The sequence below is a fragment of the Lynx rufus genome, unplaced genomic scaffold, assembly GCF_022079265.1.
Source record: "Lynx rufus isolate CCGP_SWC_20201006 ecotype Redwood Valley unplaced genomic scaffold, mLynRuf1.p SCAF_3, whole genome shotgun sequence".
NCBI classification, from domain to species: Eukaryota; Metazoa; Chordata; class Mammalia; order Carnivora; family Felidae; genus Lynx; species Lynx rufus.
This window is the reverse complement of record NW_025814845.1, coordinates 54,917,101-54,945,035: the sequence shown is the minus strand read 5'-3', so window position 1 is coordinate 54,945,035 and position 27,935 is coordinate 54,917,101. Positions and strand designations below refer to the sequence as shown.

The 27,935-nt window shown below is 37.4% G+C and overlaps 1 protein-coding gene across 1 annotated transcript in view; it reads left to right on the top strand.

Moving 5' to 3' along the window:
• The window catches only part of GC (GC vitamin D binding protein), a 34,390-nt gene extending 14,657 nt beyond the window's left edge, over positions 1-19,733 (top strand). Inside the window, exons 3-13 of the mRNA XM_047092261.1 lie at positions 3,423-3,492; positions 4,056-4,188; positions 6,436-6,647; positions 7,767-7,899; positions 8,191-8,285; positions 11,385-11,514; positions 12,591-12,793; positions 13,528-13,657; positions 14,108-14,205; positions 15,994-16,126; positions 19,692-19,733. Of these exons, the coding sequence (XP_046948217.1) occupies positions 3,423-3,492; positions 4,056-4,188; positions 6,436-6,647; positions 7,767-7,899; positions 8,191-8,285; positions 11,385-11,514; positions 12,591-12,793; positions 13,528-13,657; positions 14,108-14,205; positions 15,994-16,126; positions 19,692-19,721 (1,367 nt within the window). The 3' untranslated portion in view covers positions 19,722-19,733. The remainder of the gene's footprint in view (positions 1-3,422; positions 3,493-4,055; positions 4,189-6,435; positions 6,648-7,766; positions 7,900-8,190; positions 8,286-11,384; positions 11,515-12,590; positions 12,794-13,527; positions 13,658-14,107; positions 14,206-15,993; positions 16,127-19,691) is intronic.
• The last annotated feature ends 8,202 nt before the right edge of the window (positions 19,734-27,935 follow it).

The following is a 27,935-nucleotide window of genomic DNA, read 5'->3' as shown; positions in this document are numbered from 1 at the left end:
GATCTAATTTCCCTCCCTTTTTTTGCATCGTTATTTTGAATTTTTTTTAATTTTTAAGTTTTATTCAAATCCAAGTTACTTAACATATAGTGTAGCATTGGTTTCACGAGAATTTAGTGATTCATCACTTGCATATAACACCCAGTGTTCATCCCAACAAGTGTCCTCCTTAATGCCCATCACCGATTTAGCCCATCCCCAACCCAACACTCTTCCAGCAACCTCAGTTTGTTCTCTGTATTTAAGAGTCTCTTATGGTTTGCCTCCCTTTTATTTTTCCTTCCTTTATGCTCATCTGTTTTCTTAAATTCCTATGAGTGAAATCATATGATATTTATCTTTATTTCACTTAGTACCTAACACCTGTGGATTCTCATGCATTTCGGTACAAACACCAGTTGATTTAATTAAAGCTACTTAACAGGGGCTAATCTGTAGTGTCTGCTTATATCACATGTACTCATATTCCCATAATGCACTGAGTGAAACTTTTTTGGATGAAGTGAGAAATCTGAATCTGGAAGGCCAGAAAAAATATTTCTTTAAATGTTCATCAGAGGTATGCCCTTTGAATATAGGCTCTCACTTTGCATGTTGAGTGTTCAGCAATATCAACAAAAATGGACTTCTGTATTTTTATAGGGAACATTAAACAAAATTAGCCCTTATGCATTAAACAGAAAAGTTCTTATTGGAGTTATTTTTTGTGGTTCAAAACACGGTAAGTTCTGGGGGGGAGGGGGAAGATTCCACTTAATTTCTTAATATTTCTAAAAGGAATTCTTTTGTAATCCCTTGTATGTGATCTTATAGATACGAGGATATAATCTTGTACTAAATTTAGGAATTTAATACATATGGTTAAATTCCATTTGATTATTTCCAGGAAAAACTCACCTCCTCAAAAAGGTATTCATCATTTCAGTTATCAGTCATGGCTATAATAAAGTTCTCACACATTGAACTAAAATCTGCCACCAGTTTTTCTTAGCTCTACCTTAGGAACAACATAAAAGCCTGGACATCCTACCTTAGGAACAACATAAAACAACTGTGGACATCCTAATGTTATATCCTTCATTATAGGAGGGCAGCTCTCCCCTAGATTCTTTCCCCCATGCCCTAGTGGTCAGTCTCATTGAATATCATTAATGATTAATGGAAGCTTTCAGCCCTTTGAAATGGTGACAATATCTGACCTTGCAACATTGTCAATACATTTCAGAAAATGTACTAGATGTGAAGGTTCTCAGCTGTAACAAGTTCACTGCAAGTGGCTTTTTATACTCCATTGACTGTTAAATTTATCAATCCTACTGTCTTGTCCTGGTTTCCAAGAGGATGTGAGATTTGAACATGTAGTTTCTTTCCCACTCTGATTTTGATGGTATTTGTAATAAGGGGGCGACTCAAAGTACTGCTTAGGAATGTCTCTGTCCCCCAGTTCTGACTCTTCCCACTGCAGTAATATACTTTGAACAGTCCACCTGAAAGATATAGGGGGCAACAGCTTCTTCTGCAGGAGGTCTTTGCCATTAAATCTAAAATCCTAAAGAGAACTTTTCAAAAGAAAAAATTTTCCCTAGTCTATATCCATGTACCACCACCTCCACAGCAAACCATAGAAGACCAATTTCTACCCTGGCTTCCTTATGTTCATGCTTTCAAAGCCCTGAGAGGCAAGGGCATGTGGGAGGGTAAATGCATGACAGAAGTTGCCATTGTATCACCTGAGATGGTTTTCTCAATATTTACCATCCAGGAGAAGTTGCTAACCCTTAACACACTTAGAAACTAGGCAGTTTATATACTTCCTACATTTCTTTCCAAAAGATGTATCATTAAATGTTGAAAGTTTCCTAGACTTACTTGCATAAATGAGTCAGGGAAGGACACCATGGACCACTTCCACACATCTACCCTATTGTGTTATGTAGTAGGGATGTTGTGCAATTGGGTCTTAATCTGTAAAGAACTCCTCTCCTGTGGGAACGAGCTCTTCCCAGCCACTTGAATGGACCTGAGAGTGGGTTCATTTGATTTTTCTGTTCCCTTAAAGAGGTCCCTCTGATCCTTTTGATCCTCAAAACAACTACCTCATAAAAGTCACGGGAAAGGCTGGTTTGTTTAATGGTCAAATATTTGTAAGTTCTTTTGAAGTTGAAACTACTCCCCCCCAGATCAGGACTGTTTCAGTCCTTTTGCCTATGGTGGCAACAAGAGACATGTACAGTTTCTTCTCTGCTTATTCTCTTCTTCTTCCTCATGCTCACTCAACTGCTTTTACCTCTTCCAAGGTTAACAGAAAAGGGACAAGCTAGCAGGAGAAGCAAGCAGCAGGAACATTAATTCAATGGACAGTTTTGTGAGCTAGTGTTTCCACTAGTTATGGGAAATATTCAAAGTTGACACTTTATGGGTTCGTTGGAAAGCTCTTTGCAACATTTCTGGAATCTCTGACATCCAGCTGGCACCTTAAAACTTCCCCTTGGGCCTCTGACTTTCAAGCTGTCGGACTCCACACAGAGATGTCCCACTGTTGGCAGCACACTGCCCTCTAGACAGGCCACCCCTCCCTCCCCCCAAATTAAGACAACTCCAGGTCAGATTGCTCTCCTGCTTGATCTATATAAGGTCCACAGACCACAACACAGCTTCCCACTCAAAGTCCTCACCTTTGCTGCCCCAGGCCACTTCACTAGCCCCTCTCACCCTCTAATATTCTCTAGTCTGAATCAGACACCTGCCGTTGTACCCCAAACCCCAGGGGTCACCTATCAAGGTCTGAGTGTTTTCCTTTAAGCCTCTCTCAGTGCTTGAAGAGAAGTGCTTTCCACCATTTCTCCAAACCCACCTCACAGGCTAATCTTTTTTTGGGGGGAGAAAATTGCCAAATTTCCATTTTCCCCCCTAAGCTGAATTCCTAGCCTTCCCTGATAGAATTTGAAGTGGGTAATGGAGTTATGGTGGCAACACCAAGCCACAAATCTCCTTTAAAGTCCTGCATTAGAGGGGCTAGCTCTTCACTAAGTGTGTATGGGCATATGCTCACCATTTATGTTTTGTTCTTGTTTAAGACAGTAGTGAAATGGAGACAAATAAGGGAAAGATTAAAAGTTACATTTTTAGCATTATTATACAGAAGTGACATAAGAGACTGATTGCCCTATCAGTAAGTTCTGACCTTTGACTTCTCTGCTTTCAGTATTAGGGCGTTTGTTCTGCTGTTCATTACAATGCATAGCAGGCCATAAAATTGATCTGCAGGAACCCAGCTAGAAAGGCACCCCAAAATGAAATTGTATATAGATATTGAGAAAATGCTACCTTCACCATAGATGCATCATGAGGAAGACCTATACATATAACGTTACATTCATTAGAAAGGAAAAGATACCAATTTTTCTATTTCTGGTTCCTAGGCCGAGATTATGAGAAGGATAAAGTTTGCAAGGAACTTGCCAATCTAGGAAAAGATGACTTCACATCTTTGTAAGTACGAGGTATTCACTCGCTCTCTTGGTTACTTGACCTTGAATGAAACCACATGTGAGAGAACTTCAATTCAGCAGGGAGGGCTGAGCCACTCTCTGCACATTGTGAGAACCCAAGACCAATGTGGGCACAGGTGTTAGGCCAGTGGAGGACATCCAAAGAATCCAGTTGGATTATTGTTACTAGAGTCTAAGAATTTGTTAGCAGTAAGGTTATTAATAGAGTTAAGAGAACAAGCACAGCTTAAGATAAAATAAAATGCAAAGAGTATATACAAGGGCTGTGGCAAACAAAAACAAGACATAGAACAGGATTACTGGGGAGGCTTGAGAAAGGAAAGAATAGAAGACTTCTTGGATAAAACCCCCAAATCCAACTTCCATTTTACAAGGAACATTTGCCTAGAACAAAAACTATTTTTTAAAAGTGAACCTCAGGTTCTTTTCACTAATCAATGTATGCAATATTCTGGTTAAAGACTGAACAAATTTCATGTTTTAATATGTGCAAATGTGAAGTTTCTTAAAATTCTAAATATATCAACCTACTGTTTTCCTCAGATCAATGGTCTCATACAGCAGAAAGTTTCCCAGTAGCACATTTGAACAGATCAGTCACCTTGTGAATGAAGTTGTCTCCTTGACAGAAGCCTGCTGTGCTGAAGGGGCTGACCCGGACTGCTATGACCTCAGGGTAGGTTCATGTGGCTGCCTATGTCCTTACGGAGTCACAGAAAGAAGCCAAGATAGGCCTTTATGCTGTATCTTGGGGAAATCTTAGACATCAACTCCACCTACTCCAAGTTTGAGAGAATTACCCCCAGCCCAGACCTATTCTAGTATAATGAATCAGTTTTGCCCATTAGTCCTACAAGGTTCAAATGAAAAGACTGGGATATCTATTAGTTCATGAACCCCTTGAAATAATGCATTCTGTGTACCTTAAAAGCCTACCCATACCTATACATTTATCATGTTAAGACAGGTACAACTGTCCCAGAATAGTTTAGTGTTGGCCTCAAGTTATTTTGGGTTTCAAAAATTGCCTTATATACATACACTAGGTTCTGGGTTTTCTCCCTTTAAGTATAAATGCAGAAGTTAAAATGCTGAATTGACAGGATTCGAAATGTAGACGGGACCTGAAAAAGGTAAAACTACAGGTGTTTCTAGCAATTTACTAACACAGTTATCAGGCCTCATGCAAAGCACATTTAGATGCATCTTGATAGAGGCTTCTACTGACCAAACTCTCTTTGTTCAAGCCTGCAGAAATCATGCTCCAAAGATCTGATTTGAATATATCCTAAACAGGGGTGCCTGGGAGGCTCAGATGGTTCGTGGGTTCTAGCCCCACATTGGGCTCTATGCTGACAGCTCAGAGCCTGGAGCCTACTTAAGATTCTGTGTCTCTCCTTTGCTCTCCTCTCCCCCACTCATGCTCTGCCTCTCTCCATCTCTTTCAAAAGTAAACAAACATGAAAAAAAATTTTTTTTAATCCTACACAATGATTAGTCTTACCTATTAATTGCTTCATTGGGCCCTTGTATATGTTCTAAGAATTTTAAATCAATTTTCCCCCCCATCAATTCCATAAATACCTATCATTTCAACCAGACCTTCTATACCACTGTAAAATAAACTACCAACCATGATCAATAACAGAACGCGTTTTTGTCTTATTTACATTTTATTTCATGCATTAGTTAACTGACCCCTTGACCTGAGATAAGCCCCAGGATTATAGAGACAGATCACATGAAACAGAGATGGCATTGCCTTTGTCAGGGGTGGGAAGCATTTTTAAAACCATGTTGATACTTTCTTTACAAACTTTTTTTGGAGAGAAGAAAAAAAAAAAAAAGGACAATTGCCAGGGAAAGAAATGGAAAGGAAAAAAAAAATTCACCAACAAGAGATAAGGATGAAAAAGAGTTTCTAAGAATTCCTAAGTTCTGAGAGTCTGAGGAGGAGATGAGGAGGAGAGGTTTACTTTTGGCTTATGTAATTAATTCATCATGTTGCTTTCCTTCATTTACAGGAAATGATCTTTAGAAGTTTTTAAAAATATGACCAACATAAATTAAGTGTAGGGATGTCTAGGCAGTTTTCCCTAGTAAATCCCCAGAAAGTTTTTCCCATGGGGACTCTATTTTACATTTATTCCAAGTATCAAATTCTTTCCAAAAAGAACATTTTGCTGCTGCAATTGGTTTAGTGGTGCCCTTACTATGGGCTTAGTCTGCCCACGCTATCAGTGCACAGTGTTGAGGCAGTAAATTAAGTTGCACCAGTGGTGTTCAATCTGTACTGCACAGGAGAATAAATATTGGGGCTTTAGGAAACAGATCCTCAGGCTGCCTCTTTGAATTAATGAATCAGTTTCTGCCTTGTAAAACCCAGGCGTCTGGGCTCTGATCCTGATGCAAAAGCAGGCTCCAGCACCAGCAGGTAAGAGAATGCAAACAAATGCAAAGACTAAAACAGTCAAGAAGAGTCTGCTCATTTAATAGAAGGATGTGACCCTTCTCCCTGGGGTATTTGCAGCAGAAAGCAGGTGGGAGATCATAGCAGAATCACCAGCGAAGTTTTTCAAATGACCTCACTTACCCTGAGATATGTTAATATTTACGTATAGAAACATTGAGCTAAAAACAAAACAAACAAAAAAAAAAACCCACCTCTAACAGCTGCAAACACAGTCCACTTGTTAATGAAGGTTCTATTTCCGTTAATGAGTAATTAACATAAGACCCTGTATTTGCCTGTAACTATGTAAATTGTCATGTTGATAAGTCATCCAGTAGAGGTTTTGGCATGGACAGTTTGTTACCGATGAGAATTTTTAGATTTAAAGACTAACAGGTCATACTCCATGGAGAATTACAAGCCTGGAAACTTCCATATAGAAATTGACTTGTTTTTCTTTTCTCATTCTAGACCTCAGCATTGTCTGCTAAGTCCTGTGAAAGTGACTCTCCATTCCCAGTGCACCCGGGAACTGCTGAGTGCTGTACCAAAGAGGGCCTTGAACAGAAACTCTGTATGGCTGCCCTGAAGCACCAGCCACAAGAATTTCCTACCTACGTAGAGCCAACAAATGATGAAATCTGTGAGGCATTCAGGAAAGATCCCAAAGACTTTGCTGAGCAGTAAGCTGCTTTCATAAGTAAAACTTCAGGGCATAAAATAATCAGAAGTGTGTCAAATCTAACCCCCTAGTCTACATAAACGCCTCTTCTACAGCAACCAGGAAATTTCCATTAAGAACTTGACTCTTCCCTAAGACTTCTCATTTCAGTCAGTGCTGATTATTATAAATGCCTTTCTCAGACAGAGATAAAGTCAACTTTCTAAAACTTCCAAACTTAGTTCTATCACCTGAAGCAGAATCACTTGGATCCCCTGTCTATGTGACATTTTCAAATATTGGACAGCTACTGTGATTCCCCTTATGCTAGGGATCCTTGCATACTCAATCAGATAGATTTTTTTCTTTCCATTTATGTTAATTTTTGTGATCTTCCAAGACTAATAGAAGAATCAATATATCATCTGGCTCCTCATGAATGTTAATCAAGGAGATCAAATTACATGTTCACTTATGTGGTAGAACACATCATGTTCGCAACTGTTTCTAGGGATATGAGAATAAACAAACATGCTTTTCTGAAAATTAAACATTTAAAGTGTACACAGCTATACAATTCTATTTAGGATAATGGAAAAATACATGTCCAAGAGTCAAATGCAACGTGGCTCAGTTGGCCTCAGAATTGAAATTAAGGTCATGATTTTATAAAAATTGGTTGGCTTGCTCATCTCTGTAAATAATCAGGATTTTGCCCAAGATTTCAGAGTCTCATATAGACCCTTATGGCTTATACTCCTAACAATTAAAAAACATTTCAAGAAATAAGCCTACAAATAGCAATTGTGGAGAATAAGTCAACTGGGATAGATGATGAAAGGTAAAGGTGTTTCATTTTAGTTTGTTCAATATTAATAAGCAACTATCATGGGCCATGCACTTAGTAGACACTAAACGATAAAGAGACAAATGGCCCCTCCTCTCAATCCACTTGGAAATTTAAGAAACTACTTTACTAAAAATACTGATTAAAAGGGACTAGTATCCTATCTCTAAGTCCTTAGTGAGCCTTAGATATTGAAATTGAACTAATGTAACACATCCTTTTTCCACCAAACTAATGAAAAAGTAGATTCTGCTTCCCACAAATGTTGACCAATACTATTTTCCCCTCCCACAGATTTATGTATGAATATTCCATTAACTATGGACAAGCTCCTCTACCACTCTTAGTCGGTTATACTAAGAGTTATCTCTCTATGGTAGGGTCCTGCTGTACCTCACCAAGCCCAACAGTATGCTTTTTGAAAGAGGTAGGTATCACTTTATTATGTAGTTATGTTCTATTTTTTTCCTCTATTAATGCCATTGAATTTAAGTAATAGTAGTTCAGATTCTGGAAGCAGAAACTTTCTAAAATGCCTCCATTGCATTTCATTCATTGGAAAAAATATAACCGCCTCTAGGAAAGATATATCAGTAAGTTCCTTTGGTCAGAATTCAGTTTTATAGTCATATAAGATAGTAGTTTCTTTTTTCCATTTCTGCAAACTGCTTTCAATGGATCTTGACCATCTAATAAGGTTCTCTCACTTATTTCCTAGAGACTCCAGATGAAACATTTATCACTTCTCACCACTATGTCAAACAGAGTCTGTTCACAATACGCTGCTTATGGGAAGGAGAAATCAAGGCTCAGGTAAAGATTAAGCACTAACAGTATGTTTAGCTGTTTGTGTCTACACGATCCAGAATATTAGAATTCTCTAAGAAAATATTTGTGATCGAATATATAGACTATAGTCTTATGTTCCTGTAATTCTCAAAAATATAGTCCGGTTCTTTTTCTCTACATGAAATATGAATCAAGAACAAGTATACATTGTCAAATATGACATTTACTTTTAATCAACCTTTTCCATATACTTATGGGAAAACTGGTAGACCACTAGAAATGGTTTCTTCAGTATTCATATTAGCATATATTACAAACACAAAAACTCTTTTTACTCATCACCTGTTATTTCCTTGACCTATTTTTTTCTTGGGATGAGACTTCATGAATTCTTATTATATGAAGCTTTGTGCTATATATCATGCATGTCTCTTAAGTTTAATGAATATATTCTAATTAGTTAGCTACTTTATTTATAACCTTCACTTTGATTTTTGTGTGGCTACTGTTAACACTATATTTTAATTCTGACAGTTTCTAGGTTAACACTTTTCTCATCTCCCCAGACTTCTAGACTTTGCGGTTTATCTTTTCAGTATTTACAGTCTATAATTCACAAGACTCTTTTCTCTAATGGTAATGAAAAAGCCTATTTTGTGTTGGCATCAGATCCTAAGGTTCTCTAATGGTAATAGAAACTACTTTCATGAGTCCTTTAAAAAGAATCTTCCAATAGAAATACTCAAATACTAAATGGCATTTTCTCTAGACCTTCCCTTTAGTTTTCCTTTTGCATTAAGGTAATATATTTAGGAAGTAGAACATAAGGATTTATAATATAAAACCACCTATAATATATATTATATATATAATATATATGTATTAGATCTTAATCATTAGTTTATACTTGCATTTGTGTCTAGGAATTTATCCCACAGAAATAGCATTGAACATGAACAAAGATTCAGTAGATATGTTGCTGCAACATTTCTTTTTAAATATGAATAGATTAGAAACTTCCAAAATTTCCCTAAAATAGAGAATACTTATATCAATTGTGGTATATCCATAGGAGAATGCCATAGTTTGGATTAAATATCTTATTACAATATAATTAAAACAAACTATAGATTACTAGTAAAAGATATTGAAGATACAAATAAATAGAAAGATATTCCATGATCATTAATGTAAGAATATGGTTAAAATGCTCATACTATTCAAAACAATCTACAGATATAATGCAATCCCTATTGATACCCCAGTGACATTTTTGACAGCAGAAAAAAAAAGGCACCCTAAAATTCATAATTCATATAGAATGCCAAGGGACTCTATACAGACCTAACAATCTTAAAGAAAAACAAAGTTGGAGGCCTCACACTTTATAATTTCAAAACACACTAATAGCAATAATGATCAGGATGCTATGGTACTAGCATAAATACATATATATAAATATAAATATATAAATTTATAAATATATAAGTTTATATATATGTAGGTAGATCAATGGAACAGAGATCCAAATTGGCCAAATTGTTTTCAACAAAGGTGCTGGGACTACACAATGGGGAAAAGACACTCTCAAATATTGCTGAAAAAATTGGATATCCACATGCTAAGGAATTAAATTGAACTCTTACAACAGATTTGAATATTCAAGATGGATTAAACGTAAGGCCTAAGACTATAAAACTCTTAGAAGACAAAAGGAAAAGCTTCCGAACACTGAATTTGACAAGGATTTTTTGGAAATGACCAAGAATAGACAACAAAAGCAAAAATAGATAAATGGAACTACATCAAACTTAAGCTTCTGTTTAAGGAACTTCCATAACTCAACAATAACAAAGTATTCAATTCTGTCTAATCAAGTTATTTAAACAGTTCTCCAAGAGATATAGAAATGGCCAAGAAGCACATGAAGAGATTTTCAATATCACTAATCATAAGAGAAATGCAAACCAAAACCACAATAAGAGATCATCTCATACACTTTAGGATGGCCACTTTCTAAATGAGTGTTGGCAAGAATGTGGAGAAATTGAAATCCTCGTGCACTATTAATGGGAATGCAAAATGGTGTAGCCATTATGAAATACAATATGGAGTTCTCAAAAATTTTAAATTAGAATCGTATGATCCAGCAATCCCACTTTTGCATTCAAAGTAGAATCTCAAGGAGATATTTGCACACCCACGCTCATTGCAGTATTCACAATTGCCAAGAGGTAGAAGAAACCTAAATGTCTTATGCTAAGCAAAATAAGCAGTCACAAGAGGACAAATACTGTGTGATTCCACTTTGTAGTATCTAAAGCAGTGAAAAATCATAGAAACAAAAGGAAAAATGTGGTTGCCCCAAGATTGGAGTGGAGGCAGTCAATTTTCAATGGGTACAGAGCTTCAATTTAGCAAGGTGAAAAGATTCTGAGGTCTGCTGTATTTACAGATATTTACTTACAGTAAATATACTTAACATTACTGAATTATATGCTCAAATAGTTAAGATGCAAACGCTATTATGTGTTTTTGCCAAAATTTTAAAAAGAATACTTGTAGATCAGGAATGTTTTCTGTATCATTAAGTGAAAAAGGCAAATATATAAATAGTGTAGCAGAGCAGAATCCTTTATGAAATACTTGGTAAACCTGATGAAATGCTTCAGGGTTATATACCAAAATATCAGCATTTGTTAATTCTGTGATCTAGGGCTATAAGTCTTCATATTTCTTTTATCTGTAGTTTCTAAGAGAATTTATAAACTATTTTTAAAAGTACAATGAGGGGCCACAAAAATAGGCTATTGGTCTTATGAATAGGGACTTAGTGCTTTATTGCTGTCTTAGATCTAACATTTTAAAGGCGTGCTTCGAGTAGTGGATGGGACGAGAAGAAAAGCTGCGTATCAGTACTAAAAATACAAAACGATTTATTTAGGATGACTGAATTTTAATTAGCGGCTCTAGCACATAGGAAGCATTGCATAGCAGATGTGTTCCACGCAGCTATCAAGGACAAAGGGTTGAAGCCATGGTAATTTTCCTCCAGACTGTACGTTCATAGGGAAAAAGAGAACAGAATATGGGTAACCTAACAATCCATTTTTAACCATTTAGCCATCTCGTAAAATTAGCCCAGAAAGTGCCTACTGCTGATCTGGAGGATGTTTTGCCACTAGCTGAAGAGATCACCACAATCCTCTCCAAGTGCTGTGAGTCTACCTCTGAGGACTGTATGGCCAAGGAGGTAAGAGAATCATCATCATATACCGTGTACTGTGTGGCAGGCACTGTAAATTGCTGGTTACATACATCAACTCAGTGACTCCTCATGAAATTTAAGTGTGTCATTAACTCCGTTTTACAGATGAGTAATGATTAACAGAGATGAATAACTTGAAGTCTTGCAAATAGTAAATGGCAAAGTCCACACACAAGGACAAGATTATCTAATTCCTAAGAATTCCTTACTCTTCCTGCACGACCCAATGCAGTTTAATTATCATTAAACTTCACTTAATTTTAATGTCATAAATAATATTTAGACTTGAGTTCCTCAATACACTAGCCACATAAGAAAAAAAAAATTTTTAACAAAGTTTACTTAATCTATATACCCAACATGGGGCTCCAACTCATGACCCTGAGATCAAGAGCCACATACTCTACTGACTGAGCCAACCAGGCACCCTACTAGCCACACTTTAAACGTACAATAGCATAAGACAGCATAGATACAGATCATTTCATCAAAGTTCTACTGAACAATACTGCAACAATTATTATTCAAAGCTGCTCATGTTTATACCTGTTATAACTTGATGGTCAATTTTTTTCATCATTTTTTATTTACATAATCCTTTAGATAGGAATTTGAACTGGTGCTTTAGATAAGGGTCACCCCAAGTCTGGACAGCTTTAGAAATAATAGTGGAAAAAAAAAACAGATGATAACAACCTAAGAAAACAGGTCTCCATTAATAGGTGTTTTTCTATAACCTGACTTATAACTTTTCATCTATACCATGCCAAGGTTTGTAAGCCTACATAAGACTTCCTCTTTTTTTTTTAATATTTGTTTTTGAAAGAGAGACAGAGCATAAGCAGGGGAGGGGCAGAGAAAGAGGGAGCTCTAGAATCTGATGCAGGCTCCAGGCTCTGAGCTATCAGCACAGAGCCCAACACAGGACTTGAACTTGTGAACTGCGAAATCATGACCTGAACCAAAGTCCGACTGAACCACCCAGGCACCCAAGCCTTCCTTGTTTTTAATTAGGCCAACCAAGAAACTAACAATGCACAAACTCACAATTTCTTTTGTAGCTGCCTGAATACACAGTAAAGATCTGTGACAACTTAGCCACAAAGAATTCTAAGTTTAAGGACTGTTGTCAAGAAAAAACGCCCATGGAAGTTTTCATGTGCGCTTACTTCATGCCTGCTGCCCCAACACCAGAGCTGCCAGCTGTCGAGCTGCCCACAGGTCAAGACGTATGTGATAAAGGAAACACCAAAGCCATAGATCAGTAAGTAGAGTTAACTGGAGTAACTTTCTTTCTTGACAGTATGGATATTCACTAGCATTAAATGACAAAGAAATTAAATGGAAGAAAGGGTAAACCTTTATCTGTTTTGATCCAACAAAAACTAAAAATACACCCTTGCTGCATATACCCTAAGTTGCATAAGCTACAAGTATATGCATATTCATTGCATAGAAATATTTCACAAATAGGTTGTATTAACAGGTCAGAAAATTATCAATGTTAGAGAGCAGAATGGAGACTAACTTTAGGCTGGAAGTCTGTATTTGTCCAAGTACGATTTTTATAAATGCGTAGATAACAATGGAATAAAACAATGGAAGAATTTATAGAAATCTGTTTTCATAGAAAAGCCAATTAAGGCTTTTACTTGATGCTTTATGTGAGATTCATGGTGTTATAGTTGCACAAAAGCTAGTTCCATGTTATTTTGAAATAGATAGGTTTATATAGAACATATACATATGCATATATAGTACACACAGAGCTTTAATTCATTATGAACTAGTCAGAATAGTTACAAAGCAACTGCTAATAACTTGCATTTCAATGAGAATATTAATCCAAAATCTGTCGATTTGGAGTCACATTTACTTAAATCTTTTATTTTTAGTTAAGATGCAGAAGTCAGGTGATCTGCCTTTTTATAATACAGAGAACATTTACACAAATCTACACATGTTAAAGAGCATTCTCTCCTTTCTCTCTCATGCCAGATATATATTTGAACTAAGTAGGAGAACTCCCCTTCCAGAAGTATTCCTCAGTAAAATTCTTGAGCCAACCCTGAAAAGCCTTGCTGAATGTTGTGAGTCTGAGGACTCTGCTGCCTGCATTAATACACAGGTACTATATGCTCTATTTTCTTCAGCAACCTTGGTTTAGGTCAAGAGTTGGAAAACTGTAGCTCATGGGCCAAATCTGACCCCATATCTGTGTTCATATGACCCATGAGCCAAGAATGGTCTTCTAATTTTTTTAATTTTATGACACATTAAAATGTGAAACTCAAAATTCAGGATTCATAGTGTTTCATTAGAACACAGCCTCACTCCTTGTTTACACATTGTTTATAGCTGCTTTTGTGTCCTATTGGCAGAGTTGAATAATTATAAAAGACTATATGGTTTACAAAACCTAAAATATCTACTATCTGGTTTTATGTAGAAAATGTTTGCCAATATCTGGTGTAGATAATAAACACACATAATAACACATTACACAGAATTCTGATTAATGCCTCATAGAACAGTGCTTCAAGACAAATAATTTTGCTATGTAATTGTTTTCTTACAGGGCCCTCAACTGAAAAAGGAATTATCTTCTTTCATTGACAAGGGACAAAAACTATGTGCAGATTATTCAGAAAACACTTTCACAGAGTTTAAGAAGAAGTAAGGAAATTTTCGGTTTCCTCCACGTTTATCAAAAATATTAGCATGCTATTATGATTTGAAAGTATAGTTGAAGACTTGAGACTTTAAAAAGTAGACTCTGATATTTATATGAAGTTCTATCTAAATGGAGTTCTTTTTGGAGGGGAAAAATGGTCATGTGTATCAGGTGAGATATCAATTAGAACACAGCCACAAAAGTATATTTATAAGACCTATAGGAACTTCATAAAAAAAAACAAAAACAGATTAGCCCACAGTTCATCAACATTCTTGCCCTAAAGCCATATGTAGATATTGCTATCAATAATTGAGGAACTATAAAACTACTGAAGTTATCTAACTTCATGGCAGATGGTCTAACAACCCAAACTTTCAATCAAGTGTAGTACCACCCATGACCAGCATGTATTCTCTATAAATTGAAGATACAAATGTTAATTAATCATCAATAATGTTGTACAATAGTCAGTAGTCCTATTTCTCAAGAACAGCCATAAAAGTGAAAGAAATTTTGCTGGGTTCCTAAAGATCCATTGCATTCCTAGTTTCATTAAGTAGATTGCTCACATCCATTTCAAATCATCTTGCTCAACATAGGCCTAAAGCAAGCACAAATGGAACTCCACAAAAAGACCAAAGAATCCCCAAAAGTAGGACCCCAATGAAGTCTACTTTAGCAAAGTTCTAAAATAAAAAACTGAAAGCCTGAAGTTCAAAATATTTCCCAATTATAAAAAAATAGTATAGAATAACATTAAACAGATAATCCAAGTTTTGTACTCCAGGGTCACATGGGGCAATTACTGATATTTTTAACATACTGAGATTATAGAAATTATCAATATAGTGGAATTGACATGTAGGGTTATAAAATCACAAGACAGACTACGGAGTCTAGGTATTTGAAACACTGCACCAGCTTACGCACACACACACGCGCGCGCGCGCGCACGCACATACTTTCTCCATCCTCGGAGTTCCTCCTGGTCTGACTTGCCTCCCCTTCCAGCTGGGACCAACTCATTTCAGTAATGCTTTTATAAGCAAACCAGCCCCCCTCATCCTCTTGTGCTTTCCCAGGATCCACCTTACCCCAACTAGATAAATTCGGGCTTCTACTACCTCCCATTGCCCACAACTGGGCTGGCAAACAGTTCCTGGAGAAGATCAGAAAACCAGACTGAATTGCCCATTATAACAATAGAGAGATACCAAGATTATAGACCATTCAAATTGGGAGAGAATCTAGAGAACTCAAGTCCTAGCACCATCTTGAAAGTGAGGTGGAGACATAATGGATAGTAGAGCTAAAAACAAGAGCCCATTTCTGACCTTCTTCGTGTTTTCCAACATAGCCAGTTGGAAAGTAGGCACGCTGAGGGGGAAGTTGTATAAAGTGAGTAAAGAGAAAAAAAGATTAAGGTGGCATAAAGTCCTGACAGGGAAAGGCTTTTTAAGGAACTTGAAATGTAGTACAGGAGAGAAGATAGAACGTCAGCAAGGAGAGGAAGTCTTCTGTGTTGATATAATGGAGCAAATGAAGGGGGAAAGCCTGGAGTTCAAATCTAGCAGCAATTTGTAAATTTACTTTTAGGATCTGAGAAGAGCTGGAGATTTCATTTTCGAACCTCAAATTGAGTCGCTAAGAATCACTCCACAGACCCGTAATTTAAGAACAACTATTTCCATCTTTGTATTGTAAAAGACCAGAAGTGGGTTATCATTTTGTATGAGAAAGGTTTATAAAATACAAGTATGGAAACCTTACATAATATGGTTTTTCAGACTAGCAGAACGATTAAGAGCAAAATTGCCTGACGTCAGTGCCCTGGAACTCCAAGGGCTGATTGACAAGCGTTCAGACTTTGCCTCCAAGTGCTGTTCCATAAACTCACCTCCTCTCTACTGTGATTTAGAGGTAAGAGAATTTAACCCCCTCCTTATCACCCAACAGTATTTTAAGAACTTGTGTACTCAGATTTACTCATTCCTTTGTTATTGAAATGCCCGTATGTGGCAGACTTTTCCTGATACTTTCATTGTAAAGACAAAAGTTGTTTCCAGGTTATGCCAATGTAAAAGCAAATGAGGCAGTTAAACTTTTTTAACAAAAGGTTTGTGAATACAACAAAGTACAGTGCAGGGTTTTTCCCAACTGTAGGTGGTAACATATTAACAGCTTTTTAATGTTTATTTTTGAGAGGGAGAGAGGGAGAGGGGGAGGGCTGGTGATACAACAGCTGCATTAGGTTGCCTTATCCCAGGAAAATAAAGTTACCTTACCTAGGAGTTGTTATCAGCAGATTTTGCTGAGAGTCTCATTCAATTTTAAGAAATATTTTTCTTTTACATTCTGTCAAAAAATAGCAATTCTACAACCCTTTCCTAGTCCCTCTTATCTGCTTATCCAATTACACTTTCCTTTTTGACATCATCCAAGACAAACTGAACTGCACACAACACAGGCTTCCTTCAAGTCTCTTGCTTTTCATTTGACTTGCTTTTCCATTACTTTCTATAACATATTGCCATTTAAAACCTTTGTATTTTCAATTACAATGATGAAAAGGCAGGTTCGTAACTATTTTCTTGCTTTATAACCAGTAAGTGTGGAGCAGTGCTGCTGAGCAACCAGTCTTTCAGTAATTGCTAGCAAAGAGGGAGATAAATGGAGTTGAGGCACTTGCGCATATTTGATGGTCTGGAGCACTCAGATGAGACCTCTGCTATTTGTAGGAGCCTTTTAGATGGTCTTTCCACACTCATCTCACAGCTGGGTAACCAAGCTGCCTCTACTTTCTGACTTCAGCTTACAACAGCATGTGCTTTGATTCTCAATGCTTGGTATGCATATTTGTCCTGTGACTCTGTAATATTTGGGGTATAATTTATTAAATCCCCTTGTCCTATATTTGACAAATTTTTTTCCTGAAAATTAATGCCTATTTACTACACTGACTCCAAAGTCATTTATATCCAGGGATCTGCCTCTATCTGCCATTCTAAATATACTTGGCACAGCCACTAGAAGAACGGCAAAGGGGCTTCTGAACCAGACTAAATTAACATTAGGAGTTGACCTATCCCTACCCCTCACCCTGATCTTGAAATGACCAGCAAATAGCCACCAGTGTAATTTCTTTTAGCTTCACCATGGTACCCTCAGAACTAGTTCTATTATTATTATTATTATTATCATCCCATAGAAGCTCATTAGCTGCAGAACAGTTGTAAAATTAGACTCTAATTTTTTTCCTCTCCACCCATCATTCAGTCCAGGCACTACCATGGATTCTTCTGAGAACTCATTACTATGCTCTTCTAAGATCCCAACAGAGTGCTAGGGGCATTAAATATGGTTTCAGAAAGTTTCAGAAAGTCTCTGTTACATGCTGGAGTTGGTCATTACAATTTTGACAACAAAGACAACCACAAATGGCCAAGTGGGAGCCAGGCAAGGAGGAGACAGACTCTCCCCTCCCCCTTTCTTTCGCCCATACTACAGGGGAGACTGGCATATCCACTACAGCTTATCCTAGCTCTTAGAAGTAGCTTTTATGATCCTCAACATCATAGCTAGCATTTATTAAGCCATTATTAAATGTGAAGGATAATAGCCTTACGTGCATGTATATATAAAATAATCTAAAACCTTTCTAAGTGAAAGGTACTATTTTTAATTTCCCTTTTACAGATGGGTCTAAGGAAATATGCAAAGATTACCAGATGTTAGGAAAATCATGTTTATTCCTTAGCAGTCCATTACTCTCACTCCAGGCATGGTCATAGACTTCAGCCCCAACTTAGCTAATGATAAAAATCAAAGTATAGATACCAAAAGACTTAATTATTGACTGAAATCCAAAATTATTTCTGAAGTTGAACAAAAATTGTGCTGGGTCAGCTTTGTCCATCTGAATGCCACCCATCCCACTACCTTGCTCTTCTTCCATTAGTTATACTTATTTTGCTTCAACAATCCTTTTTTACTGGCTTCATCCAATTTAAAGTTACTTCTCTCCTGACCTTAAATAAGACATTTTAGACACTACTCCCTCATTATTTTTCTTTTCTCCTCCCCTTACAGCCAAGATTTTTGAAATAGTATGTTCTTTCCTCACACCTGTTAATTCTTTAGTTCTTCACAGAACTTCTGATGGTACCATAACAATAACATTACACTGACCATCTCCTTCTTGCTAAATCTAACCAACATTTTTCAGTCCTTTTCTTACCAGCCTTCTCTGCAAAAACACTTGACACCTACAACTATTCCTTCCTTCTTGAAACAATTTCTTTGGCATCTGTATCATCATTTTCTACATTTTGTCCTTCTAGGAGTTTTCCCTTCTCATGCTGTTTTATAATGTCCTCTTCTAGCCATCCTTTACCTCCTTTCCAGGGTTTTCTTCCTTGATTTTTTTTTTCCTTGATCTTTATAGTACATTTTCCTTGAGCATTCTCATCCAAAGACATGCCTTTAATCTCCAAATCCCTACCTTCAGGCCAAGATCTCTTCCTTCAGCACTGAGCATTTTATCCAACTTTATGGGGCTCTCTTGTTCCAGAAGAAATTCAAATTCAACGAGCCCCAAATCTTCCCCTTAAAAACCTCCTCTTGTATTTCCTAAATTTATGAATATCACAATTCACCCACTGTCTAAGATAACAAATACTCCTGTATTTCACCTGTTTTCCATATTTGTCCAAGTTCCAAATCCTACTGATTCTATGATTCTAACACCTCAGTATCTTGGTCTCCCTATCTACTTCTAAGTTACTGGTACTTAAATTGAGGCAATCCTTTGCCTGGATTACAACATCCTGATTGGTTGTACCCCCCCCCCCTTCCTTTTCTTACACCTAACCTCATCTCTATACAGAGATCAGAATAATCTTTGTAAAATACCAAATAGTTAATACATTCCTATAATTGCTCTCCATTGCATCTAAAGTTTTGTTTTGTTTTTAAATAGAGCCTGGACCTTTGCCCCTTCAGTCAGATCTACCATTACTTCTTGTTCTTCCTCCTTTGACTCTCCTGAACTATTTTCAAGTTTTCAAGTACCTTAAGCTTGCTCTTACCTCAAGGATTTTGCACATTATGACTCATCCTCTATTGCCTAATCCTTCTACTTCATCCTGACTAAATTTTTCAAGTTTCAGGATACAATTTAAACCTCACCTCCTCTGGGAGTCCTTCCCTGACACTCAAGCTCTTCTGTTTTCTCTTTGTACTCTGTGCACACCCAATAATTAGATCTTATTAACTATTGACTTTTTTTTCTGGTTTTTCTTGGGACACTGTAAATTTTAAGAGCAGAGACAGTATAAAACCAAACGTGAATGATGGCCAATAAATAATATGAAAACGACATTTTGACAAGAATCTTTTCCCCAAGCAAGTTTCACATTTTTGTATACCATCTGCAACAGTCTACAAAATACTTTATGACTTAGAAGACATTTTTTTTTCATTGCAGATTGAGGCTGAAATGAAAAATACCCTATAGTCCTGATGCATGTGTATTGTCTTAGGTAAGTATAGTTTTTGAAGGCAGCAAAGAATGTCGATTTATACAATGTATTTTAAACATCAGCATTTGAATAGTCTTTCTATTAGCTATTCAAACTGATTTTACAGATGAAAATATTAAGTATTTGAAAAAGTTAAAGAGCTTATACAAGCATACACAACCAACTTCTGACCTGTCTAGGACTAGAAACCAGGTCTCCAGCTTGATACATACCTATTACAACCTCACATCTAAGGTAATGACAGCATAGAGATCATTTCAGGGATTTTGATGAATTAAAAGTTTAAAGATTTAAAGACCGAGTCCATCAAGTCTTAAAGACCACAGGGCTCTTAGGAGGAGAAAGGCATTTTTCAAATTAAAGCATGTTTGAAATATTCTCACTCGCTTATTTTAAATATTACATTTTTACCCACTAAAAAATACATGAAGAGGCTAAGAACAGAAGCTAGAACCCCATACTTTAAACTGAAGGTGACCTCAACTCTGCAAATTAACAAAATTATTCTCTCCAGATTTAATTATATTCATTTTAAAGAGATTACTTCTGAGATTTAAAGTGATGAAAACGATCATTTGGGTTTATCTCAGACCTTACTTGAACTGAGGCTTTTCACCACTGTAAGATTTTTATTTTGCTAATTTACTGACAACATTCCTAAGAATGATGTGGAAGCAAAAACCATTGACTAAGGAAATTAAATTCTTCTACCACATTCAGGCTTTCAATATAAACTATTTGCATCTGAAACAGTAAAAAAGAAAATTAACACTCAGAGGCAGTACAATGGAGGGGGTGGTGGTCACAGAAATTTGGGGAATTACCCAGTCTACATTAGAATCTCCACTCCAACTATCCATCTCTGTGAGCAAGTTATCTATACCCCCTAAAGCTCGGTTACCTTTTTTGTAAAAAGAAAATTACAACTGCTCCTCCCAGCATTGTTGTAACGATGAAGGTGAGGTGATGTGTATAAAATGCCAAGAAATACTATTAGCAAAGTTGCTACAGTTGCTTCTATTACAGATGTAAATCTAAACTAAAACAAGTTTCTCCCAGAGAGGCTTTTCAGATTTTAAATTGCTCTAGAATAGATCCATTTTCTTTTGATTTTTCTCTTACTAGAACACATCAGCTCTCCAATGACAGAAGTGGCACATATTGTTTAGTAGGAAGCAGTTCCTACAACTGTTAAACCAACTGGCTAGCGCTGCCTGTCTTCTCAGTGAAAGCCTTCATCTCGTCAGAGATTTGGCCTTGTAGAAGCAGAAGCCTTTGTCTCAAGGTGTTCTCATCCTCAAGGACACCTATGATTCAGGTCTTCCAGTCAACAGTGTGATGCTATTTGATTAACTAAAACCATTGTAAACCTGAGTTGTCATCTGGACAGTTAGTGGTCCCCTTGATCACTTTCTTTCTTCAAGCCCCAAAATTGATGGATTGTGGCCACATTTGTAGGTCTCACTGGAGAATTGTGGTCTCTTAATAAATCCCATAAATCTAGTTATCTTTTGCCTTCAGCTTTGGAAATGGTGTTCCCCGAGTTGCCAACAGATCAAGGATTTGGTCCACATTGAAGATTCAAGTTTGGTAGAAAGCACTACCAGAATTACACTCAGCAGGTGCTTACATGAGAGAAACCTAAGAACTCAGCATAGCCAGGTGCTTACACTTTGAAAGAAACAAGTGAGGAAAACACAGGTGTGTCTGTCTCATCCTCAGACATAACCTCACACAGGACAATGAAAGGTAGAATTTCTTGCACAGTGCAAATAGAACTATGGTATAACTGCTGTAGTATCTTGGGGGGGTGGGAATCAAAACGGAGACACATTTGGCTCATTACAATGTAGAAGGAGATTTGATAAGAACTTACACTAAGTGTTTTACTAAAATAAAAAACTATCATCTCAATCCCATGACTAAGAAGTCTCATGGTTGCTGTGTTTTTTGCTATGGCAGAGAACATTCTCAGAACACAAAGCTACATACATCCTTAGTTCAAAGAAGAAAAGCTATGGTATACCTTGGCATAACAATGATGGCTTTATGTACGGGTTTTGGGAATTTCTTACATTTTTATTCTGGACCCATCAGGTGGGTCACAGTGGATATATGGGTCATGCTAGACAGGTTTCTCTTAAAACATAAAAATAACCTGATCTTATAAACTTCTGCTGAGCAGTATTATGATTGTGCCCATTAGCTGTTCGTCTAACATTTATTTGCCTTGTTCTCATAGATCTAGTGCTGGAACCACCCTGGGAACAACATCTGATGGCCTTACCTAAGCAAAACCAGAGCTCCTGGGGAGACCAGTAGAATACTTCCTGCTTTTTATTAACTACAGTATCTTTATACAATGAGAAGTATGATAATTTGCTATAAAATAAAAACAATGCAGATCATAAATGTCACCAAGGATGTCACCACATTGATCTTCAGCACTGTCCCTGTGATTTTCACAAAAATGCTGAGATAGGCAGCCCCCACCTTACAAGCACCTGTTTTCTATCTATTTCTAGAAGATTCACAACGTTAAGTATCCACTTTCAAATTCCCAGTACACGAAGTTCCATTCCTTAATTGCTCCTCAGGCCTAATAGGTACCATTAAGGAAAAGTTAGCCAGGCTTCTATCATAAATAGCCTGGGATTACTCACTTCCTTAAGAACCATCACCACCACCTTCTAGAGAAAACCTTGCTCCCAGGTGCAGGTTGTATGGGATTAAGTAACATCTACCTTACAAAAAGAAAATCTCTGTGGCCTGAACAAGTTTTTGTTAAAGATGATTCCTCAGAGCAATTTATTGGGTCAAAATTCTAAAAACCTGATTTCAGCTTAATCCAATTTATCATGTGTACACTGTAGAGAATATTTCTATGTGCTTTCTTTGCTCAGGGAAAGTGAAGGTGTTCTAACTCAACATATTTAGTTTTGAAAAAAAGATCATACCTTTCAAATAAATACCTCTCAAACCAATACAAGCCAAGGAAAACGTCTATATTTATAATTAATTACCTGAAGGACTTTACATTTATCTCATGGTAGATATAGAGTTCTATGGTAGAGATATAGATTTTATAGCAAATGTAACTGGAGTCATATTAACCAAAATCATCCCTGGTCACTCCTCAAGATTCTGTCCCAGCAGGGAGAATTTCATTAAGTCAAGGTCAAATGCTCAAGACTTTAGCTGCCAGTATCTGGGAAGTAAAATGCCTGTCCCTTTGCAGTGTCGGTAGAAGGTTGAGTCCTACCTTACACAAATATTCCCTAATGTTAGGAAATTAACCTCAAATGAGTTCTTCAGATACAATGAAGAAAAAAAAAAAAGAGGCAACCAACTATATGCTACATACTTAGGCAGTATTTTAGATTTCTTAAAGTTCTTTATCATTTCTGAAAGTACCTTGCTGAAGTTTCAAAACCAATTCTGATATGTAAACATCACTGATAAAAATGAGAGAATGAAACTCCAAAAAGGCAAATGAATGGCCCAATGCAACAATAAAGAAGAGACTTCGTTTTCAAGGTCCAGTATGCCATGCAAGATTAGTGGGCATACTTGAAGAATGTGTCCCTTAACTAAACTACTTCTGGAAACAATCTAGGTTAGCACCCTTGAAGAGTCACAATTTACTGTGTACAATTCAGTATCCCTAAATTTAACCACAGACCCCTTTTTCTTTGGATGTCACCCAGAATTATCTCTCTGTAAATTTAATCTTGGAAAATTCTACTCTGTTCTTATTTGAGAAATTACATTCCCAAAATGTTCATTAATCACTACAAACAAGTCAATTTTGGTCAAGCATTTTTATGCCTGACCAAGCAGCACCGGGTGTTTTTTTGCCACTAAGTATTCAATAAGTATTACATGATGGGCTGAAGTAGTGTTTTCAGGGCTCCTGTGGATAGATTTTCCAGCCAACTCTGAACACCTTTCATTATTTTTTTATATTAAGCATATCTGACCCAAATACACCATCATTCTAATACAGAATTTTAATTTTAGACTTTATATGCATAATTATGCCTGTATTTGTTCCACTTTATGGGAAGCAGAGGTCTTTTGAGAAGATATTGCCAAAACTTACACTTACTTCCTAAGTGCTTCTCATCGTTAAAGACATGCTTTTGAATTTCCATCTACTGTCAACCATAGCTGAATTTACTTGTGTCTATTAAATAATCCTCAGTTTTTTATGCATTGCCTATCACATTCTTCCAGAAACCAGATACTCACCATGATAAAACAAATAAAACTGTGTATTTCTAAAAATGGCACTTAACACACTATATCGATAAGGGTTCTCCAAGAAAATAGAACTAAGAGGAGATAGAGAAATGAAGAGATTTTATAGAATTGGCTTACATAGTCATGGAGCCAGCAAGCCTGAAGTCCACAAGGCAGGCCAACAGTGTGGAAACCACAAAGGATTTGTTTCCGTGCTGCAGCTTTGAGGTAAAAGTCTCCTCTGGAAAGTCTCAGTTTTTCCTTTTAAAGCCTTTGACTGATTGGATGAGGCATTTGCATATCATCAAGAGTAATCTCCTTTACTTCATGTCAGCTGATGGTAGATGTCAATCACATCTGCAAAATACATTTACAGAAATGTCTAGACTAACATTTGACTAAACAAATGGCCCGCATAACCTAGCCAAACTGACACAAAAAAGGGTAGCCATCACACAAAACTTCTTTTATTTCCACTGTCCTTTATCAGGCTTACTGTCTTTCAAATTGTAGTACTAACCCCCTGTGCTTTTCTAGATGCCTAAGTCATTTCACAGGTGATTCTCAAACTGTCACCTGACAACCATCACCTTAATGGTCTACACCATCAATACCTTTTCTTGGAAATCCTTCAACAAAAACAAAGCTCTTTTTTTATGGAGATTTTAATTTAAAAACATAGCAAAGGGATTGTGTCTATGATGTCATTTAATTCAACAGCAATAAACTCTCATGAAACAAGAATTCCATCAACTTGACAGTGTACCCAATTTCCAAATAGCTAAAAATAAACCTGAAGGCTTAGAAGCTTGTGTTTTTATGACTCTGATCTTCCCACCACGAAAGCCTCACCTTCACCCAAATGAGAGACCAACAATTCCCAGAGACACAGATTTAACTAGCCTTCTTTCTTTTCTCTTCTTTTCGAATTTTTCTGTAAATTCTAGTTAGTTAACACATAGTGTAATATTGGTTTCAGGAGTAGAATTCAGTGATTCATCAAAAAGACAAATACCATATGATTTCACTCATATGTGGAATTTAAGAAACAAAACAGATGAACCTAAGGAGGATTGGTGGCGGGAGAGAGCAAGGAAAATAAGCCACAGGACTCTTAAAGATAGAGAACAAACTGGGGATTGATGGAGGGAGGTGGGTGGGAGAGGGGCTAGATGGGTAATCAGTCTTGAGTGGAACCTGAAGTGCAAAAGCCTGCAAATCACTGCCTTGGAAGCTTGACACCCTCACCCACATTAGGAAAAGGGAGACATCTGAAATTAACCAGTTAAGGACCTTTTGGCTAAGGGTAAATTTATTTGTTTTTTAAGTTTATTTGAGAGAGAGAGAGAGAGAGAGAGAGAGAGCAGGGGAGGGGCAGAGAGAAAGGGAGAGAGAGAGAATCCCAGCCAGGCTCAGCACTGTGACTATAGAGCCCTACTCGGGGCTTGAACTCACTAACTGTGAAATCATGACCTGAGCCGAAATCAAGAGTCAGATGCTTAGCCAACTGAGCCACCCAGGTACCCGGGGCAAGGGTAAATTTCTAACATCATTTTCTCTCGGTCTGCCATTGCATTAGGAAAATGTTGTCAATTATACAACGCGGGGCGCCTTAGTGGCTCAGTCTGTTAAGCGGCTGACTTTAACTCAGGTCATGATCTCACGGTTCCTGGGCTTAGGCCCTGCATTGGGCTCAGTGCTGATAGTGGGGACACTGGATCCTGCTTCGGAATCTGTGTCTCCCTCTCTCTCTCTCTGCCCCTTCCCCTGCTCACTCACTCTCTCTCTTTCTCAAAAGTAAATAAACATTTTTTTTCATTATTCAGTGAAATTTTTGTCTCCCATTAAAGAAACCCAGTCATAGGGGAGGATTCTTGGTTTCTGCTCAGGTCATGATCTCACAGTTCGTGAGTTTGAGCCCTGCATGGGCTGTCAGTGCATGAGCACTGCTTGGGATTCTCTCTCTATTCCCTCTCTTCTGGCCCCTCACGGTTTGTGCTGTCATGTGTTCTCTCTCTTTCTCAAAATAAATAAATAAACTTGAAAGAAAGAAAGAAAGAAAGAAAGAAAGAAAGAAAGAAAGAAAGAAAGAAAGAAAGAAACCTAGTCATAGATAATCAAGTCAAAAGATGCCCCTTTCCAGAAGCTATTCCATCCTTATCCATTTCTCCCAGGATCTGAGCTTTTTTTTTCCCTATTAGGCCAAGAAAAGTACCTAATTATTCCTTGCACTGCACCCACCACCACAAATCTCCCTGTTGTATAACTAATGCTTTTCAGCAAATTCTAGTTTGCAATTAACAATAGTACCTACTTACCCATCCACAGATGAGCGGTTTAGAAGTCCTGTATTGTTTCTACCCCAGTAAGAAAGTTTCCAACAATGAACTAGTGTCTCTTCCCACGCTTCAATATCAGAAATATGGATCTTGGTCACATTGTGTGTTGCACCATGAAAAGCCTCTGGAAGGCGTGATTGTTTCAAATAAAAATCTTTGCCTCCACCTTGTGGTTGACAGGCCTAAAGACAGATGGCCATGCAGAAATCTATTCTGAAATCAGATTTTCATAAAACGGACAGTACTAATCACCTGGAATATGCTTACTTTGTGCTATAGTTCTATTTAGAACAACATGAAAAGCCAAGTTAACAAGATACAGAAGTTTCAACTTTTATTCTCAGAGATTTTAACAACTGTGTCAATTTGGCAACTTTGTACACAACACAACCAAATGATCAGTCTAATTTTTTCATTTAGTTCCTGAGAATGTTTAAAATTTTGAGAAAAAAAAATTAAGCCATTTTTCTCTCTTTAAATATAGCATAAGTGATGGAGTAAGAATTAGGTAAGAACATGTAAAAAAAAAAAAAAAAAAAACTAGTATGATACTTCACTTTTTATACACTGTATCGTTGTCTATAACTGACCTGTGTGCTTCGGGGCCAAAATATAACTCGAAAACAGAGTTTGGGATAAAGAGGAACAAGAGGTGTATTGCTTAGTGGGCCAAGGAGACTGAAGCAGGCTAAGGTCTTCAGAAACTGCAAGCCTACCCAGAGGAAGGGGCTTGACGATGCGGAGGGGTGGGTAGGGAAATACAGGACCTAGTCGGTTTCTACACGAATTGTGTGTGTGTGTGCCAGCCTCCTTAGTGGTTTTTCAGGCTGTGTGGTTCCTGAAACAAAAGACCAAAAGAGGAGGAGAGGTTTGGGGAAGAGAGGAAAAAGGTTACTTTAAAATCAAGCTCCTCTGGGGGCGCCTGGGTGGCGCAGTCGGTTAAGCGTCCGACTTCAGCCAGGTCACGATCTCGCGGTCCGTGAGTTCGAGCCCCGCGTCAGGCTCTGGGCTGATGGCTCGGAGCCTGGAGCCTGTTTCCGATTCTGTGTCTCCCTCTCTCTCTGCCCCTCCCCTGTTCATGCTCTGTCTCTCTCTGTCCCAAAAATAAATAAACGTTGAAAAAAAAGACTTATAAAAAAAAAATCAAGCTCCTCTGAAGAATAGCGCAGCCATCTTGATTTTTGTTCAACTTCATGCTTTTAAGCAGTTTTGATGTTACTTTTTCGGAAACTTTCCTCTATGATCTCATCTAATCTTCACATTTACATGAGGCAGATAATCCAGATCCTAATACATCTAATTTACAGGTAACATGGGTTCAGTGAAATGAACACAAGCTAACAGCGAAGACTGATCTAGCAATACTGAACATGCACTAAGTACTTCCCGTAAGTCAGGTACAGCATGTACTACTTGGTAAGTGTGCCACTTACTATGGCTTAATCAAAAGCCACCCTGACAGAGCAGCTGAAGACCAATGCAATCATTAAGAGTTTGCTCACGTCTATCCGAGTTGACTGAGCTCAGGGTCTCTCGTGCAGTTGCAGTCAGGCAGCAGTGGGGCCCATCCTGAAGGTGGTTCCATTCACATAAGCTGGACTGGGCCCA